The sequence below is a fragment of the Haliotis rubra genome, unplaced genomic scaffold, assembly GCF_003918875.1.
Source record: "Haliotis rubra isolate DU_JTF1 unplaced genomic scaffold, ASM391887v1 Scf771, whole genome shotgun sequence".
NCBI lineage: Eukaryota > Metazoa > Mollusca > Gastropoda > Lepetellida > Haliotidae > Haliotis > Haliotis rubra.
The window spans coordinates 312,958-331,607 of NW_025767492.1; the positions used below are offsets into that span (position 1 = coordinate 312,958).

Below are 18,650 nucleotides of genomic sequence, written 5' to 3' on the forward strand. Positions count from 1 at the left end.
ATAGTTTGACATGTTGCAGACTATGGTCTTGTCAAAGGCCAAGGTCGAATATCGTCACGTTCTGTTGTGACGTCATGTGAATTGTTCGATGACGTAATTGCATTCAGTCAGTCAACCCCGTCAGAAGTTCCTTCATTGTTTCCTTTTTCTTTTCACACAAATTCCATGTATTTTAGCAATAATAACGGTGATGCTATTTCTGACGGCATCTGTCTTTTTCAACTGCCCTCCTTCGTCGGGCAGTTAATGCAAGACCTCGGGCTTCTGCAAATGATAATGCCCTCAAAAATAGCATTACCCTTAAATTAATGCTTTTGGATGCGTTTTTGTGTGACATGTAGTATATCGCTATCTGTGATCAGGCAGTCATGCAATCAGTGACCCCCTCTCAGGTAGTTTACTTATATGCGTAACTGGCGTACACGTTATGTCCTCTACTGCTTATGGTTACAATGTGTGAAGCCCGTTTCCAGTGTCCCCGGTCATAATTGCTGATATATTTGCTGAGGGTGCCGAAAACCAAACTCACTGACACCTAAGGGAGGTGATTCTACACAGCAAATTGTGATTGTGAGATAACTCCGCTCTTCAAATCCAGATAACCTTGACATTAAAAAATAATTTTTAAACCAGATTTCTACCTGATGAAAGCAAGAATTATTGATAATCTTAAACAAAACTGAACAGAACAAAACTTCTTTTTTTTTTACGACCTAATCTTGTTATCACGCAAACAGATGAAGTTATAAATCACTTGAACATTTTGAATGAAATTTTATGTTATCTGACACACGTAAAAAGACTATAGAATTAGCAATTATATCGTCAGGAATTTTTCATGTGATCATTTTACCTATAATCATGATAATTATATTTGTTACCCAAAGCCTCAGTCTTGCTTCCACTTTTGGAAATCTAATCCAAGTTTTCAACTTTCTCAACGAGCAGTATTTATTATTGATTCGACAAGGAGTTCTATAGAGGTGTTGGTGAGATTTTCCAATGTCGCACTTCTGAAATTGAAATGTTTGCACCCCAAACTTGCACCAAAATCTTGCCTGGCTCTACTGTCTCCTTGTAAAGGTTGCCATGGAGACGTGAAAGATTGAAGATTGATGGGATAGTTATATTGAGCTTGTGAGTCATCAAATTTTGCATGGAGACAGAAATGGCGATGATGTGGCCATTATTTATAGTGAACTAGATCTCTGTGGTGGGAGGCCACGTTGTTACATGGAATTGAATTTTGTGAAAATCATTTACAGTGGTTATACATGGTGTCATGGTTGTGTGAATGTTGTTTTCATACTCACCTGTGTTTGATGGAAAATAGTAATGGATTGGCTTGAATTAAAGACGAGTTTCGGTGAGCAATTTACAGGGGCTGGGGGCGGTGGGGTAGCCTAATGGTTAAAGCGTTGGCTCGTCACGCCGAAGACCCGGGTTCGAATCCCCACATGGGCACAATGTGTGAAGCCCATTTCTGGTGTTCCCCGCCGTGATGTTGCTGGAATATTGCTAAAAGCGGCGTAAAACCAAACTCAGTCAGTCAGTACAGGGGCTGGTCCTAGATCAGGGCAGTGGTGTAGTCAAGCAGTTAAAGCATTCGCTTGTCATGCTGACGGCCTAGGTTCGATTCTCCACATGCGTACAATGTAGGAAGCCAGTGTCCCCTGCTTTGATATTGGTGGAATATTGCTAAAAGCAGCATAAAACTAAACTCACTCACTCAATCAATGGGGTGGTTGGGTATCCTAGTGATTAAAGTGTTCGCTCGTTACGCCGAAGACCCGGGTTCGATTCCACATGGGTACAAGTCTGGTGTACCCCGCTGTGATGTTGCTGGAATATACTAGCTAAAAGCGGCATGAAACTAACAAACTCACTCACTCACCATACAGATGAATGATATGTGACCACAATAAGATAGGACCATGTTTTCGACAACCAACTTAACCCTTATATGATTTGGATGAAAGCAAATCCATTAAAATGGCAATCATGTACGACCACACTGACTGTATGTCATCTGCGACCTTTGTTCATACTATCAACCAACCTGTAAAGATCCGTGTTACGTCTTACAAAACCCATATTTGTTGTTAACTCCGCAGCTTCAAACATGTTTTATTTTTTGTTTGGTTTGTTGTGGAACGCAGCACCCAACATTATTCCAGCTATATGGTGGCGGTCTGTAAATAATCGAGTCAAGAACAGACAATCCAGTGATCAACATCATGAGCACCGTTCTGTTCAATTGGTATACGAATACATTTGTCAACCTAATCATTGAGCCAAACCATCCAATCCCATTTATTCTCTTATGACAAGCATGGGTTGCTGAAGACCGATTCCAACCCAGATCTTCACGGGTTGTATGACATTGTGGATAGTATGGGGTGGAGTGTTGTTGGTAAAACACTGGCTTATGTCTAGGGCTGGGACGGGTAACCCGGATACCCCGGGACGGTAGGGTAATGAGTTGGACCCGGGTACCCGTCTCAATACTAGAGCAGTGACGATATATTGAAGTATCAATAATCGTGATACTTTATCTGACGATAAATATATTGATACTTGTGTTCTTATCGTGATATGAATCGTTGACCTTAAAATTGTTAATGTTCACTAGAAATTGACTGTTATGTAAAAATTTATGCTGTTACTTGCTATCAAAATATACTTTTTTAAAGAAAATAACTAAAGATAGCATATCGTGACATGCATCGAATCATATCGTTCCAAGATATCGCGATACGTATCGTATCGTGACATTTCCATATCGTCACACTTCTACTCAGTACCCCGGACCCGTTATGATCATGTGACTAACAGATTAAACAATTCTTTCATGATTGAAACATTGTATTGTCTTTGAAGATTTAGACATAATTTACAGTTACTTCATTTGAATATAATACATTGTTAAGATATTGAAAAACTCAAAATTTTACCCTCCGAGCTGAAGAATATATTGCCATTTCTAGCAAATTTGATGTCAGGAATTAACATAAGGGGTATCCGGGTAGGGTAGGTTAATAGGGGTGGGGTACCTGGGTAGAAAATTTGGAACCGGTCCAGCTCTACTTACATCATCTCAAACCCATTTTGTTTACTGGGCATTGCGATCATGTTGACTATTACTGTCTGCAGTGAGGAACAACCTTTTCATTAACAACCATTTTGTTTTAGCCCAGATGATGTTGCTGTTTGTAAATGGTGATTCTGAATATTATTCTTGCTGTTTCAGTTTGTGCTGCTGTTCGAGCTGTTCATTCCTTTAGTGTTGTTCGTCATCCTTCTCATGATCCGAAAGAAACTTCCAGCCAATCCACAAGGCACATGTAAGTCACATGACCTCACTCAGTCTGTTGTTTTTTTGGTTTTTGTTTAAATAACATCACTTGTAAAAAAAAGCACTGGAAGTTCTCATGATCTAAAACAATAAACACAAAACACATAAAGGTCACATGACCTCAAACAAATATACAAAACAGAGATGGAGGTCACATGACCTTAAAAGTCACATGCAACGTAAAACACAACTTTGCAGATTCTGATACCTTTCGGTATGGGCTTACCGAAACAAATCATCAAAAATGCAAATTCAACTTATAAAGTTGAAAAATAACGCGATGAAAAAACCTGCGCGAAATCGGAGTTCAAACGATTCCCTAATTTTCCCCCGACTTTTCTGGGGAAAACGGGTTTCAACAGCTGGGCTGCGCTCATAGCACGTGAGCAGTGAAATAGGCACATGTAAGTCACAGAGCTCCAGATAAGATTTAGCTCATTTGGGTACTGTACCCACTGTATTTTTTTGGAGTGGGTATTATGAATGTTGAGTGGGTATTTCATTTTCCGTTACCCACTGCTTTCAAATATGTGCGTATTTCAGTCATTTTACTCACCTAAGTATTATGTATCAATCAAAACCAACTTAAATATAATGGAAATGATTTCATAAAAAATCACTCGTCCTATACTGACAGTACAACACTTGTCCTATACTAACAGTACAACTTGATAGCAAACGATGTCTTTTTCATAACGCAAGCGATTTTTATAAATATATTCCGTACGCATTTGTTTTAAACTTTTTGCGTATCTAACATTTTAAATGTGTAATTGGTACGCAAGAATTATTTTTCAATGCGTAATTGGAAATTTTATATGCGTATTTTACCTGGATACGCAGCTTATCTGGGCCTCTGAAGTCACATGACCTCACTCAGTCTGTTGTTTTTTTGTTTTTTGTTTAAATAACATTACTTGTAAAATAAAGCACAGGAAGTTCTCATGATCTAAAACAATAAACACAAAACACATAAAGGTCACATGACCTCAAACAAATATACAAACCAGAGATGGAGGTCACATGACCTTAAGCAACACTTACAAAACGCATATGCAGGTCACAGGACCTGAAACAATCAACACAAAAGTAAGGAATGTCACATGACCTCAAACAACATTACGAACAGTATATGAACATCACATGACCTCTTGATTTATGCAACATTTAGTCACATGACCTGAAGCTGTCAGTCACGTTCGATGTCTGATAGGACAGCTATTCACTTAACCACGATAACAGAGATTTCATACTGATTATCTTATAGTTTTAGCTGAAGTGATTGTTCAAAGTTTGCCTTACACTGAATGCTGCAGCCTGTATGAATATAGTGAGTGAGTTTGGTTTTATGCCGCTTTTAGCAATATTCCAGCAATATCATGGCGGGAGACACCAGAAAAGGGCTTCACGCATTGTACCCATGTGGGGAATCGACCCGGGTTTTCAGCGTGATGAGGGAACGCTTTAACCACTAGGCTACCCAACCACCCCAACTAGATGAATATAAAATATGGATGACTTGTTCAGGACAAGTGAAAAAGGATTTCTGTTTTCCTTTTACAAAAATAAATATTATATAATAGCCGCGTTTACATTCACTGTTTGCCCCTGGGTGTAAAATACCTCCAGGGGCAACTTTGCCTTTAGGGGCAAATTTTGTCATGTAAACGGTACATACAGGCGGTAAATATTTACCCCCTTGGGGGTATTGAGGCAAAATTTGCCCCAGGTCAAGAGGATAATGGACTCTTTTTTTCTTGGAAATCGATTTGTAGCACTTATGTAATGGGTTGCATCATTACCAACACTCTTGTCTACTTTGAGGAAGTGACAATGCCACCAAAGAAGAAGTGCTCGCGGGGTAATTTGTGGTGCGATTATAGCACAAAGTGCCTCCTCATTATTTGGGGTGACTTGAAAGCACAATTCCAACTGGATAGTGTCTCGAAAACAGACAATGCTGTATACACAAAAATCAGCAATGCTTTATATGACATGGGTTATTAAAGAACCAGATGTCAGTGTAAGGAGAGGATGAACATTCTCAAAAAATCGTACAGACAATGTCGATTGCATTGAGGAAAAGTGGACAATCACACAGAACATGTAAATTCTAGAAGGAAATGACTGAAATACTGGATATAAGGCCAACCACCTCCCCTGGAAAGATGAGTCTTGAGAAAGAGGCACCAGTATCAGATGCAGAAAACTCTGATGCTGCTGCGGATGATGGTGGTGATCCTGCTACTGAGGAGATGGAGGATGTCATACTTCTGCTTGAGGGTGAGGATTTGGACATGTCTCCGGAACCGAAAACAAGGATTTTAAATCATATGCTGAACCACAAACAAAGAAGAGGCAATAATTGAAACTAAAACAACAAAGCAGAAGGGAAAACAAAGAAAAAGTCGCTTTCCAGCATCTTTATAGAGTGTAATGGACAGGTTCACAAAACTCTTGTTCACTTAAAGCTTCAAATAAAGAAATACTTTGAGACAAATTATTTGTTAATTGAATAAACAAGGATAGAGTAATCACTGTCTCAAATGTTCATCAGAAAAGTTTCACTGTCTATCATTGGCAAACTGTGCAGTCAGTGCTTCTCGAAGAGCTGATCCAGTGTCTGGATCTTGATGAACTTGTTGTCCACACACTCCTGCTGCAACATCTACGTCCTGCAGCGAGTCGGGGTCGAACCACTCGTGCTCATTCTCACACATGTTGTACACGGCAACTGTCCTGCAGCCAGTCTGGGTCAAACAATTTGTGCTCATTCTCACACATGTTGTACACGGCAACTGAAGCTGCAGTAAGTTCTGGCACAAACTCCACATCCACATCAATGCGTTTAGAGAAATGTCTCCATCGCCCCTTGAAGCGGCCAAATGTGTTCTCAATAGTCATGCGTGCACTGAATGATGAATACCCACCCCTCTCTTAAAACCCATGTAAACTCAAGTTCTTTTGCCCTTTGCCCCTGGGGGTTAATTAGTCCCCCGAGGGTAAAATACCCCCGGGTGCAAATAGGTGTCATGTAAACGCAGCTTAAGACATGTCTTTCTTTCAAGGCATGATCCGTTTCTTGCATACTGAAGTTGGACATACCAGCTGATTTTGATAGACTTAACCCGTTTCTTACATACAGGTACTGAAGTCAGACATACCAGCTGATTTTGATAGACTTGACCTGTTTCTTGCATACTGAAGTCAGACATACCAGCTGATGATTTTGATAGACTTGACCCGTTTCTTGCATACTGAAGTCAGACATAGCAGCTGATGATTGTGATAGTCTTGACCCATTTCCTGTATACTCCAGTTGTTTCCTATTGTTCATGACCTATATTCCAGTATCTCAATATGTCACTCTATAACTGGACCTTGTAGACAACCTATTACTGGACCTCTGAGACTTCTCTGGAACCTCATGGGAAAACTTCCCTTGTCAGCGGCATCTCATTGTAATCTACTTGAGGGAGATTATCCGTATCATAAATTGTAACTATATAACGTGAAGGACGGATTTCTTGTTTTTTTAATCTGGTGCTATTACATTTTTTGTTTGTAAATAATAATGTAACGAATAAATAGGTTTTAAAAAACTCATTAAACTGTACTTAAATTTTGTAATAATTTTTTTTATTTTGTTGAGCTGTACTTAAAATGTGTATGAATGAATGCAGTCACTATATGGCTGAAATAGTGCTGATGCGACGTAAAACTCAACTCGGATAACACAACAGCTCAGTCTGGTGTGTCTCGCTGTCGTCAAGAAATCAATCAATGGCCGTGTTTGTTTGTTTGTTCGCCATGCCTACTTATATCACCTGTGGTGGACGTTCATATTGTTACTGGCAGCTTGCAGTAAGGGTTTTATTGCCCAATAAATACTGAATGACATGAATGTTGAGTTGACATCATGGAAGTGAGCCTATTGGTGGGAGGGTGTTATGTTTACTTGGATAGAGAGATTCTGTAATAGTTATTGTTGGATCTTTAGAAGGATGGAAAAGAATTACACTGTATCCATTCTATGTGAAGAAATACCCATTAAAGGCATGTAGGTTGTATGGGGAAATGGAGGAGTCTCAATAATAACTTCATCTCGTGGGTAGCCTTGTGGTTAGAGCATTTGCTCGTCACACCTAAACCCTGGGCTCAACAGATATGCCAACCACTCTGATTTTGGCGAAGTTACTCTGATTTTCAAATACAAAATCTGCTCTCCGATTTCTGAGAAAAAAATCTCAATTTATTTTTACAGTATACAATTTCATAAGTCACCGGTGATTTATTTGAGTGCACACTGGTAAAAGCATTCAGAAGCTTAGCATGTGATCCTGTGGCTGTTGATTGTGTATATTGCGTGTTATTGACGATGAAGTTGCACGGAGTTTTTCCGAATGCATGTAATAGTCTGTATGAAAGTGAAACAAAATTGCAGAACCGACCATGCGATCACCCCCAACTCGCACCTTTGGTGCTCAGGCCTGGCTTTCAGCCAGTCATGACTCTGTTTTCCTTAGATTCAGGGTTGGCATCTCTGGCTCAATTCAAAATTCCATCGTCCAGTTGATCAAAACATATCATTACATATCAATAATGAAATTAATTACTCCATTCCTTTGTATGGGACACAAAGCATGTTTCACTGGTGTCTCAATGGTTATAGGACCGCCTCCGTGGTGTAGTGGTTAGAGCGTCCACCAAAAGAAGTTAAAATATGGTACTTGTTGGTCCCTGCCTGGCGCTCGGCATTAATGGGTACAACAAGGACTGGTCGGCTCGGAGTCAGTATAATGTGTCTGAGTGGGGTATTCATGCTTCACTGCAGCATGGTATCTCAGTGGGCTAGCACTATAAAACCAGCTTAAGTCTGGGCTAGTACAAGCAGCCGCACATACCCATACACACGCATGCACGTCGTCATATGAGCGAAATATTCTGAAGCACGACGTTAAACCCAATTTCACCTCACCTCGCTTCAATGGTTATAAGAAATTAGAGTGGTCATAGACGAGATCGGTGAGCCATTCCATACCAGACCATCCGTATTCCTGACAGGGAGAGAGACTCAGCACTGCGAACATGCTGGGACACACTCCTTATATTTTACAGTTTATGAGTGAGTGAGTTTTGTTTTACACCGCTTTTAGCAATATTCCAGCAATATCAATGTCAGGGGACACCAGAAATGGGCTTCACACATTGTACCCATGTGGGGAATCGTACCTGGGTCTTTGGCTTGATGAGCGAACGCTTTAGCAATTAGGCTACCCCACCGCCCCAGTTTATGGATGAGCTGTCTAGTTCAAAATGAAACTAATTTTGTGCAGTTAAATATTAAAGAGGACGTAAGCATGTTATGTTGTAGGGAATATTGATTAAAGGATAAAAGGCTTTCTTGCTTTCATGGTTTACTGTCGTGTTTCCATGTATGTTCTGCGAAACTGTTAACTGTAAGTGCACCACATCTTCACCCACATTCTACTGTTTACATGCTCCATTATTTTCTGAATGGATTGTTGATGGTTCATTATCATCGTCTTGAACCAAAGTTTCAATTAATTTACATGTTTGAGATTTCAAATTTTTCCTAAGTGTGTGTTGCTTGGGGGATTCAAAACCGTATAATTTGAGGATCTCTCATTGTTGACCTTGGGGTTGTTGAAGGCTCTGGTTTATTTTTTAAACGTTTTGTTGACGTGTAAAAGTCAGGGGGATATCTTTGTAACTCTGCATTCCACAAAACGAGGGACGTGATCAGGGAGGTACAGCTGCAAAAAATATGGATGAGTTGAAGTCATATTGTTTCTTTTTTATCCAAATACTCCCTTTCATTAATAGTTAAAACCTATCAAGATACGGATTAGCGCGCTGGTCTTCAGGAACCCATGCATGCTGCATGAGGCAATTAAAGGGATTAGATGGTTTGGCCTGCTGACTTGGTTGAGACATGTCATTGTATTGCTGAGATCGATGTTCATGATGCTAATCACTGGATTGTCTGGTCCACACTTGATTATTTACAGACAGCCATCCTATATCTGAAAATTGCATGAGGGGTTAACCCAGTGGACCTATCTGTAATTGGAATTGTAAGTACAGCTCTAGTGACAGAGTTCTACAAAGTGTACAAGCTAGAGCATGTTCTTGGAAAATAATAGAATTTCATGCCATTCAAGTGACATAGTCCCATTGGATTAGAATCTTTTGCTGTACTTTAATAAATGGTTACCTTGAGATTGATGCAAGAAAACAAAAAAGTGCATTTATTTCAACACTTTTATTTTGAGTTCTTTTCAACACTGTTATTTTGGATGGTTAATATTTGGGGGACTTTGAAGGTGTCCATTTCTAATCAACCAAAAAGAATGAGGACACATGGATATAGAGTGAGTGAGTGAGTTGAGTTTTACGCCGAACTCAGCAATATTCCAGCTATATGGCGGCGGTCTGTAAATAATCGGATCTGGACCAGACAATCCAGGGATCAACAGCATGACATGTGATCAACAGCATGAACATCGAACACGGCAATAGCGCATAAACGGATATAGCTTAACAAATTTAAAAGTCCGCCAACAATCCTTTATGATATCATTAGAATTATCGATGAATAACGAACTTCGGAGTAGCTAATTAATGGCTATAGCGAACTGATTTACCCCCAAGCCCAATTAGCCACGTGATTAGCAAACTCAGCCAGTGTCAGCTCAGCCACTTAGCGGTATACATCAACCTTGTTGTTGAATCAACATATTGTTGAGATTGTTGTGATTGTTAAACATGTTCTAGCTAATGTCTGTGAATGATAAATTCAGAATTTTAATGTTATGTCAATATACATGTAGAAGAATAAAGATTTGTAGCCTCAGCATATACGTGTCTCTACATCTCTACAATCCAAGATGGCGGTCAAATGTGAATAACGAACACCGGATATAGCGAACTAAATTTCTTGGTCCCTTGGAGTTCGTTATATCCGTGTTCTACTGTAGATACATTTTAACAATTTCATTTACTTCCTGTTCAAGTCCTTTTCAGTATTTATTTGTTTGTTGTTTAAAGCTGCACTTAGTGATATTCCAGCTACATGGCGATGGTCTGTAATTAATTGAGTCTGGACCAGACAATCCAGTGTGCAAGCTGAAAATTAAATCTTTTCCATAAATGCTCAACACCATGTAAGAGTGCAAGACGTTTGTTCTGCGATTAACATGATTAAATAAATGTTTGTTCTAGCTTCAGGGAAATGTATTCCTGTAAATGGTGAGACACTTTTGTCCAGAGATTGGATGTTGTAATAAATATTGCATAACGTTCTGAGCTGTGTGAAATTCACCTCCAAGGAGCAGAAATCTTTTGATGTGGAAGTGCAGTATTGATTCTTTGCCAAGTGCTGATTTTATCTTATGAAGACAGGTCCTTTGACTTTTCTTAGAAGGGAAACAAGAATATAGTATCCTGTTGGTGGTGATCTGATAGTCAGATTAACATTTAAAATGGCTTTGAGTTGGATTGCCTGATATATATTTTTGTGCATTTCTGAACATTTTCTGTTTTCTTCACTCATAATTTTTAGAATCTCTGCACTTGTACAGTGTATAGATCAAATTGACTTGATGGTTTTTGTTAAACAAAATCAACATACTTGTATTCCATTGATGGTTTAAAATGTAGAAGGATGCGTTGTTTAAATGAGTTAGTTGGGTTTTACGCCGCTTTTAGCAATATTCCAGCAATATTGCGGCACCAGAAATGGGCTTTAAACATTGTACCCATGTAGGGAATCAAACCCGGGTCATCGGCGTGACAAGTGAACGCTTTAACCACTAGGCTAGCCCACCGCCCCTGTTTATATGGGTGTAGTTTGTGCTACAACATATGGCCTAAGGCAGATAATTCTTTGTTGTTGTTTGGGATGAACAGTCAGTAAAGTTGTGTCGAAGTGATGGTTGCCTCGAAATATTAGCTTGGTTTTACACCATTTCACTGTTGTGTCGAACCTCGGAAACTTGAAGTATTTATGTAGGTCTGTATTTGTGTTCACTGTGCATGTTCTACGTGTATTGGAACATGTTATCAGTACCCATGAAGACACGGGTTAGAATTGGTCTTCAGCAGCCCATGCTTGTTGTAAGAGGGACACCAGGCAGGATTGGGTGGTCAGGCTCGCTGACTTAGTCGACACATGTCATCATATCCCAACCCATACTATGTCACTATGTCACATAACCCGTGAAGATCCAGCTTACAATTGGTCTTCAGGAACCCATGCTTGTCGTAAGAGGCGACTGATGGGATTGGATGGTTTGGCTTGTTGACATAGTCAACACATGTCATTGTATCGTAATCGCTTAGACCGATGCTCATGCTTTTGATCACTGGATTGTCTGGTCTAGCCGCGATATTTTACAACAACAAACCAAACAAAAACAAAACATGTTTGAAAAAGATGATAATGCTGAAAGTGCTCGCAAACTCCTTTCTGTCAATTGCTGAAGAAATGGAAATGGGTCTTTGCATGTTGGTCAGTAGCTGTGAACATGATTCATTAATGAGTGACCAGGGCCTCTAAAAGCGATCATAAAAGCGAATCATGAAGTAGTTACGACGACAGCTACAATGGTGTGGAACGGTAAGTCTATGTTAAATTATGGGAGTTACAATCACCTTATGGGAGCTACGATCTCAGCGTTACGATCGTTTTGTGGAACGGGGCCCAGGACTACTATGCTTGTGTGTGGACTAACACCTAGATAGTATTGTATCATAGTGCTATGACAGTCGTAATACATTGTGACGTAAGAAATGGGCTTTGCAATTGCACATTATACCCATGTAGGGAATCAAACCTGGGCCTTTGGTGTGACGAGTGAACACTCCTTACTACTAGGCTGCCCCACTGCCTTTTATTTATTAGAATAAGAAAATATATAGTCTAGAATCTAAGTTAAACAAAATCTAAATTCAATAAAGAAACTAATAAGTAAATTTTAATGAAACCTGGTAGATCAATATTTTGAAGACCTTTACAATGTTCCACTTCCCTTTGGGGCGGTGGGGTAGCCTAGTGGTTAAAGCATTGACTCGTCATGCTGAAGACCTGGGTTCGAATCCCCACATGGGTACAATGTGTGAAGCCCATTTCTGGTGTTCCCCCGCCGTGATGTAGCTGGAATATTGCCTAAAAGCGTGTAAAACCATACTCAGTCAGTCAGTCAGTCCACTTCCCTTTATCTGCTTAGGTTATTTGGGAGTTAAAAGAATCCTTTAAAGTCATCCTTTAATGTCACTGTCGTAAGTCTACGTAGACTATGTTAAAGTATGGGAGTTACGATCAACCCAGCACTACGATTGTTTTGTTGAAAGGGGCCCAGGACTACTATGCATGTGTGTAGACAAACAGCTGGATAGTATTGTATCCTAGCGCTCTCATTGGTCGTCAGCTTTCATGGTCAGCAGTGATGATAATGCTTTGTGTGTGGCTATCTGGTAATGTCAGCTGAATGATAGTGCTTTGGTGTGTGACAACATTAAAAGATTAACTCGAAATGTGTTGTTAGTGCTTTAGTGTGTGACAACCGTTCAAGGTCAACTCCATATGTGTTGATAAGTGCTTTGGTGAGTGTGACAACCTTGAAAGGTTAACTTATTGTGATGATAGTGCACTGGTGGGTGACAACCTTTCAAGGTTAGTTCATTGTGATGATAGTACTTTGATGGGTGACAGACCGCCTCCGTGGTGTGGTTAGAGCATCTGCCCGGAGAGCGGAAGGTCGCGGGTTCGATCCCCGACCGCGTCGTACCAAAAGAAGTTAAAATATGGTACTTGTTGGTCCCTGTCTGGTGCTCGGCATTAATGGGTACAACAAGGACTGGTGGGCTCGGAGTCAGTATAATGTGGTTTAAACATATTTTTATTCCTAGAGAATCTGGTTTGGTAAACAAGCAGAACTCTGCTTAGATCAATACCTCACCAGTACATATATCATTTAAACAAATACACAAGAACTGGATACAAAAACCGACAAATTAAATCATATATGTGCGTTGTAGGTGCTTATAAACATTGAGCTTGCAGCTCCACTTCATTAATTGATTGCATATAATTGTTAGTATAATTTGTCAAATCGTTTAGACTTATAGATGTATTGATGCAGGGACTCTATTATGTTCTTATTGACGTTGTTGTTTGCCGGAGGTATTCCGTATGACACAGTTTGGAGATTGTCTGAGTATAATGTGTCTGAGTGGGGTATTCATGCTTCACTGCAGAATGGTATCTCAGTGGGCTAGCACTATAAAACCAGCTTCAGTCTGGGCTAGTACAAGCATCCGCACATACACATACACACGCATGCACATCGTCATTTGAGCGAAATATTCTGAAGCACGACGTTAAACCCAATTTCACCTCACCTCACCTTGATGGGTGACCATATTGGAATGGCTGAGATTACAGTGTACTGGTGTGTGACAACCTGTCCAGGTCAGCCCCAAATGTATTGATAGTGCTTTGATGGTTGACCATAAAGGTTAGCTGGTCGTGATGATAGTGCTTTGTTGTGTGTTTAAGGTCAACTGTTGACAATGATAAGTGGAAGCGACGCAACAAGTTTTTCTTTTTAGACCCATCTATTCTCAAATTTTCTCAAATAACAAAACAAAATACAAAAATGAATCTCATCTTTTCAGGAAGCTTACAAGACTTAGTCAAGATCAATATGCTTCAGAAACTGCTAATACAATGGACCCGTGAAGATCCGAGGTAGAATAGTTCTTCAGCAACCCATGCTTGCCACAAAAAGGCGACTGTGCTGTCGTAAGAGGCGACTAACGGGATCAGGTGGTCAGGCTCGCTGACTTGGTTGTCACATGTCATCGGTTCCCAATTGCGCAGATCGATGCCCATGCTGTTGATCACTGGATTGTCTGGTCCAGACTCGATTGTTTACAGACCGCCGCCATATAGCTGGAATATTGCTGAGTGCTGCGTAAAACTAAACTCACTCACTCACGCTAGTACAATGGTGACGTAATTCATGGTGACATAATACAAGGTGACGTAAGAAATGGGCTTTGCACATTGTACCCATGTAGGGAATCAAACCTGGGCCTTTGGTGTGACGAGTGAACACTCCTAACTACTAGGCTGCCCCACTGCCTTTTATTTATTAGAATAAGAAAATATATAGTCTAGAATCTAAGTTAAACAAAATCTAAATTCAATAAAGAAACTAATAAGTAAATTTTAATGAAACCTGGTAGATCAATATTTTGAAGACCTTTACAATGTTCCACTTCCCTTTTGGGGCGGTGGGGTAGCCTAGTGGTTAAAGCGTTGACTCGTCACGCTGAAGACCCGGGTTCGAATCCCACATGGGTACAATGTGTGAAGCCCATTTCTGGTGTTCCCCCACCGTGATGTAGCTGGAATATTGCTAAAAGCGGCGTAAAACCATACTCAGTCAGTCAGTCAGTCAGTCCACTTCCCTTTATCTGCTTAGGTTATTTGGGAGTTACAAGAATCCTTTAATGTCATAAACTTTTCTGAATCATCAATCTTGTTGACACCTTTTCTTTGAATAAATTTCACCTATGATATTTGCATTCAAATGGAAACACCTAAGAATTGTTTTCAAACATGTTTTTATTAATGGAGATTTTTGTAAATTGAATCTTGTTTTTCAGAATTATTGTGACCTTTTGCAGACATAGAATTGATTGATATTGATCTGCAAGTGATGTAGAATCACATGCAGCTAAATGGGAAATAGAAATTGTGGCCTGAGTTGTGGCATTTATCATGAACTATGTATAAACACTGTCTAGAGCTCCAGTGTTTGCTTACAATGTAGGTTCAGACAGATGAATGCCATGCCGAAGGCAGGATTGAATTATGCAATATGGAGGACCTAGCATTGTGCTTGTGTCATGGCGGCTTCCCTGATTGATCCTGAAATGGCTCATGGGACTAACGTTGACTATTCTTGGAAATGTGTGAATGTTGTTTTATGCCCCATTCAGTTACCTTGCAGTGCGTCTGTGGCCTGTGATGAAAGGGGGCGGTAGGGTAGCCTAGTGGTTAAAGTGTTTGCTCGTCACGCTCTGACCTGGGTTTGATTCCCCACATGGGTACAATGTGTGAAGATCCTTTCTGGTGTCCCACTAAATAGAGACGAACGTCATGACCTCGCAAACCACTCTGATTGATTGCATGAGGAACACTCTTCCAGTATTGCTGTGTTGTGGTTTGTTGTTTAACGCCACACTCAGCAATATTCCAACTATATGGGGGCGGTCTGTAAATATTGATTATCGAGTCTTGCATGAGGAACACTCTTCCAGTATTGCTGTGTTGTGGTTTGTTGTTTAACGCTGCACTCAGCAATATTCCAGCTATATGGCAGCGGTCTGTAAATAATCGAGTCTTCCATGAGGAACACTCTTCCAGTATTGCTGTGTTGTGGTTTGTTGTTTAACGCCGAACTCAGCAATATTCCAGCTATATGGTGGCAGTCTGTAAATAATCGAGTCTTGCATGAGGAACACTCTTCCAGTATTGCTGTGTTGTGGTTTGTTGTTTTAACGCCGAACTCAGCAATATTCCAGCTATATGGCAGCAGTCTGTAAATAATCGAGTCTTGCATGAGGAACACTCTTCCAGTATTGCTGTGTTGTGGTTTGTTCTTTAACGCCGCACTCAGCAATATTCCAGCTATATGGCAGTGGTCTGTAAATAATCGAGTCTTGCATGAGGAACACTCTTCCAGTATTGCTGTGTTGTGGTTTGTTGTTTTACGCCGCACTCAGCAATATTCCAGCTATATGGCAGCGGTCTGTAAATAATCGAGTCTTGCATGAGGAACACTCTTCCAGTATTGCTGTGTTGTGGTTTGTTGTTTTACGCCAGCACTCAGCAATATCCCAGCTATATGGCAGCGGTCTGTAAATAATCGAGTCTTGCATGAGGAACACTCTTCCAGTATTGCTGTGTTGTGGTTTGTTGTTTAACGCCACACTCAGCAATATTCCAGCTATATGGCGGCGGTCTGTAAATAATCGAGTCTGGACCAGACAATCCAGTATGTTAGTTTATTCGTTGTTTAACGGGGCACAAACTAAATTCCAATATGAGAATTTGCTGCAGCCTCTGACTTGTTTGATGAGTGAGTAAGTTTAGTTTTCTGCTGCCACTCAGCAATATTCCAGGTATATGGCAGCAGTCTGTAAATAATCCAGTCTGGACCAGACAATCCAGTGATCAACAGCATGAGCATCAATCTACGCAATTGGGATACGATGCCATGTGTCAACCAAGTCAGCGAGCTTTATCACTAGGCCAATTCTAACCCAGATCTTCAGGGGTGTTATGGTTTTATCACACACAGTCATTCAGGGCAGATTGTTTCACAAATCAGTCATAGCACAAAGGTGAACTGGGGCGATGGCGTAGCCTAGTGGTGAAAGCGTTTGCTCGTCACGCCGAAGACCCGGGTTTCGATTCCCCACATGAGTACAATGTTTGAAGCCCTTTTCTGGTGTCCCAGCCATGATATTGCTGGAATATTGCTAAAAGAGGTGTAAAACTATATTCACTCACTCACTCACTCACTCACAAAGGTATTTGATTTCTATACGTGCGTACATGTGCTTAACAAGGAAATAATCTTAAATCCAACATTACAGCCCACATCTCCTCAATATTATTTCAGGACCTTGAGGGCCTGGACTCCTGATCCTAATAACAGCTTGTACGAAGAAATTACATATTTCAAACGTCAAATTTGTGATTAAATGATGCCAATATGGGTTAATTCCCTGAACTTTGAGATCCATACGCCTATGCATTTATCTTCACATCGACCTTGTTGCAGATGTTGCCAACCCAGTGACAATGGCATGCTGGTATTGACTTGTGGTATTATACAGAAACAGCACTGACTGACATCAGCAGCCTAGACAAACAAATCTAGAAATTGTTAGAAACAAATACCTCCATTTGACTTCAGAAGGTGCCCCAGTGAGCTTGGAGATTCTGAAACTGTGTATCATGAAATTTAGACTAGCTTCAGTTCGAGTCTTTGAACGGCATTAGAAGTGCTATATATAAAAGTGAGAATTTATGGATGTCAACTTCTTTATTTTGAGGGACACGACATTTCGGAGTATATTCTTTCTTTTTTTATCTATTCACCTGATAAAGGAGTAAGAAAATACTCTGAAACATTGACATCTGTAAATTCTTGCCTTTTGTGTCAGTTAGAGCAGGCAGGGAAAATAATGTGTTTCTGAGGTGAGGTGAAATTGGGTTTAACGTCGTGCTTCAGAATATTTCGCTCATATGACGACATGCATGCGTGTGTATGTGTATGTGCGGCTGCTTGTACTAGCCCAGACTGAAGCTGGTTTTATAGTGCTAGCCCACTGAGATAACCATTCTGCAGTGAAGCATGAATACCCCACTCAGACACATTATACTGACTCCGAGCCCACCAGTCCTTGTTGTACCCATTAATGCCGAGCGCCAGACAGGGACCAACAAGTACCATATTTTAACGTCTTTTGGTATGACGCAGTCGGGGATCGAACCGCGAACCTTCCGCTCTCCGGGCGGATGCTCTAACCACTACACCACGGAGGCGGTCAATGTGGTTCTGAATATGGACCTGCTTTATGTGGAGTTTTGCGTTACAGAAAGGACTGGGCGGAAGGTTTGAGGTTGAGGTTGAGGTTGATAATGTGGCTGAGGGACTGTCAGACTTGTTTTGGGTGCGGCCATTTTTTCTGAATCATTTATAATCAAAGGGGAGTATTATTTTGAGATGTGGCCTTAGATTTGGCTAGACATTATGAATTATATACCGTAGTTGTAAGTTTGTTTATCAGTTTTGTTGATGAAGATTATACCAAGTAAATATGGCCCTTGTTTTGTTTTTGTAATACATCTAATCATTATTTTGGAGTATGAAGAACATTATTTGTCTCTTTTTGATATGTTCAGGGTTGTTTTTTAAGCTAACATGGCTTCAGTGAGTCTATAAAATTCTTGGAAAAAAAAATATCTTTCAGAGTTTTTGCTCAGGATGCACAATGCTACTAAGTGTGATTCCATTTTTGGTGTCCCACACTGATATTGCTGGAATATTGCTAAAATCGGTGTAAAACCCAACTCGATGTCTATAAAATGTAAATGAATTTGGGGGACAGGCTTGGTGGATTGGTTGGTTGTTTTTCAATGACATATATGTTCTTACAGTATTGATTACCAGCATAATCACCACAGCTT

General features: G+C 40.3%; 1 protein-coding gene across 1 annotated transcript in view; it reads left to right on the forward strand.

Annotated features, from left to right (window-relative positions):
• The window catches only part of LOC124260719 (ATP-binding cassette sub-family A member 2-like), a 105,758-nt gene that overhangs the window by 15,885 nt on the left and 71,223 nt on the right, over nt 1-18,650 (forward strand). Inside the window, 1 exon segment of the mRNA XM_046695007.1 lies at nt 3,251-3,344. Coding sequence (XP_046550963.1) covers nt 3,251-3,344 — 94 coding nt within the window.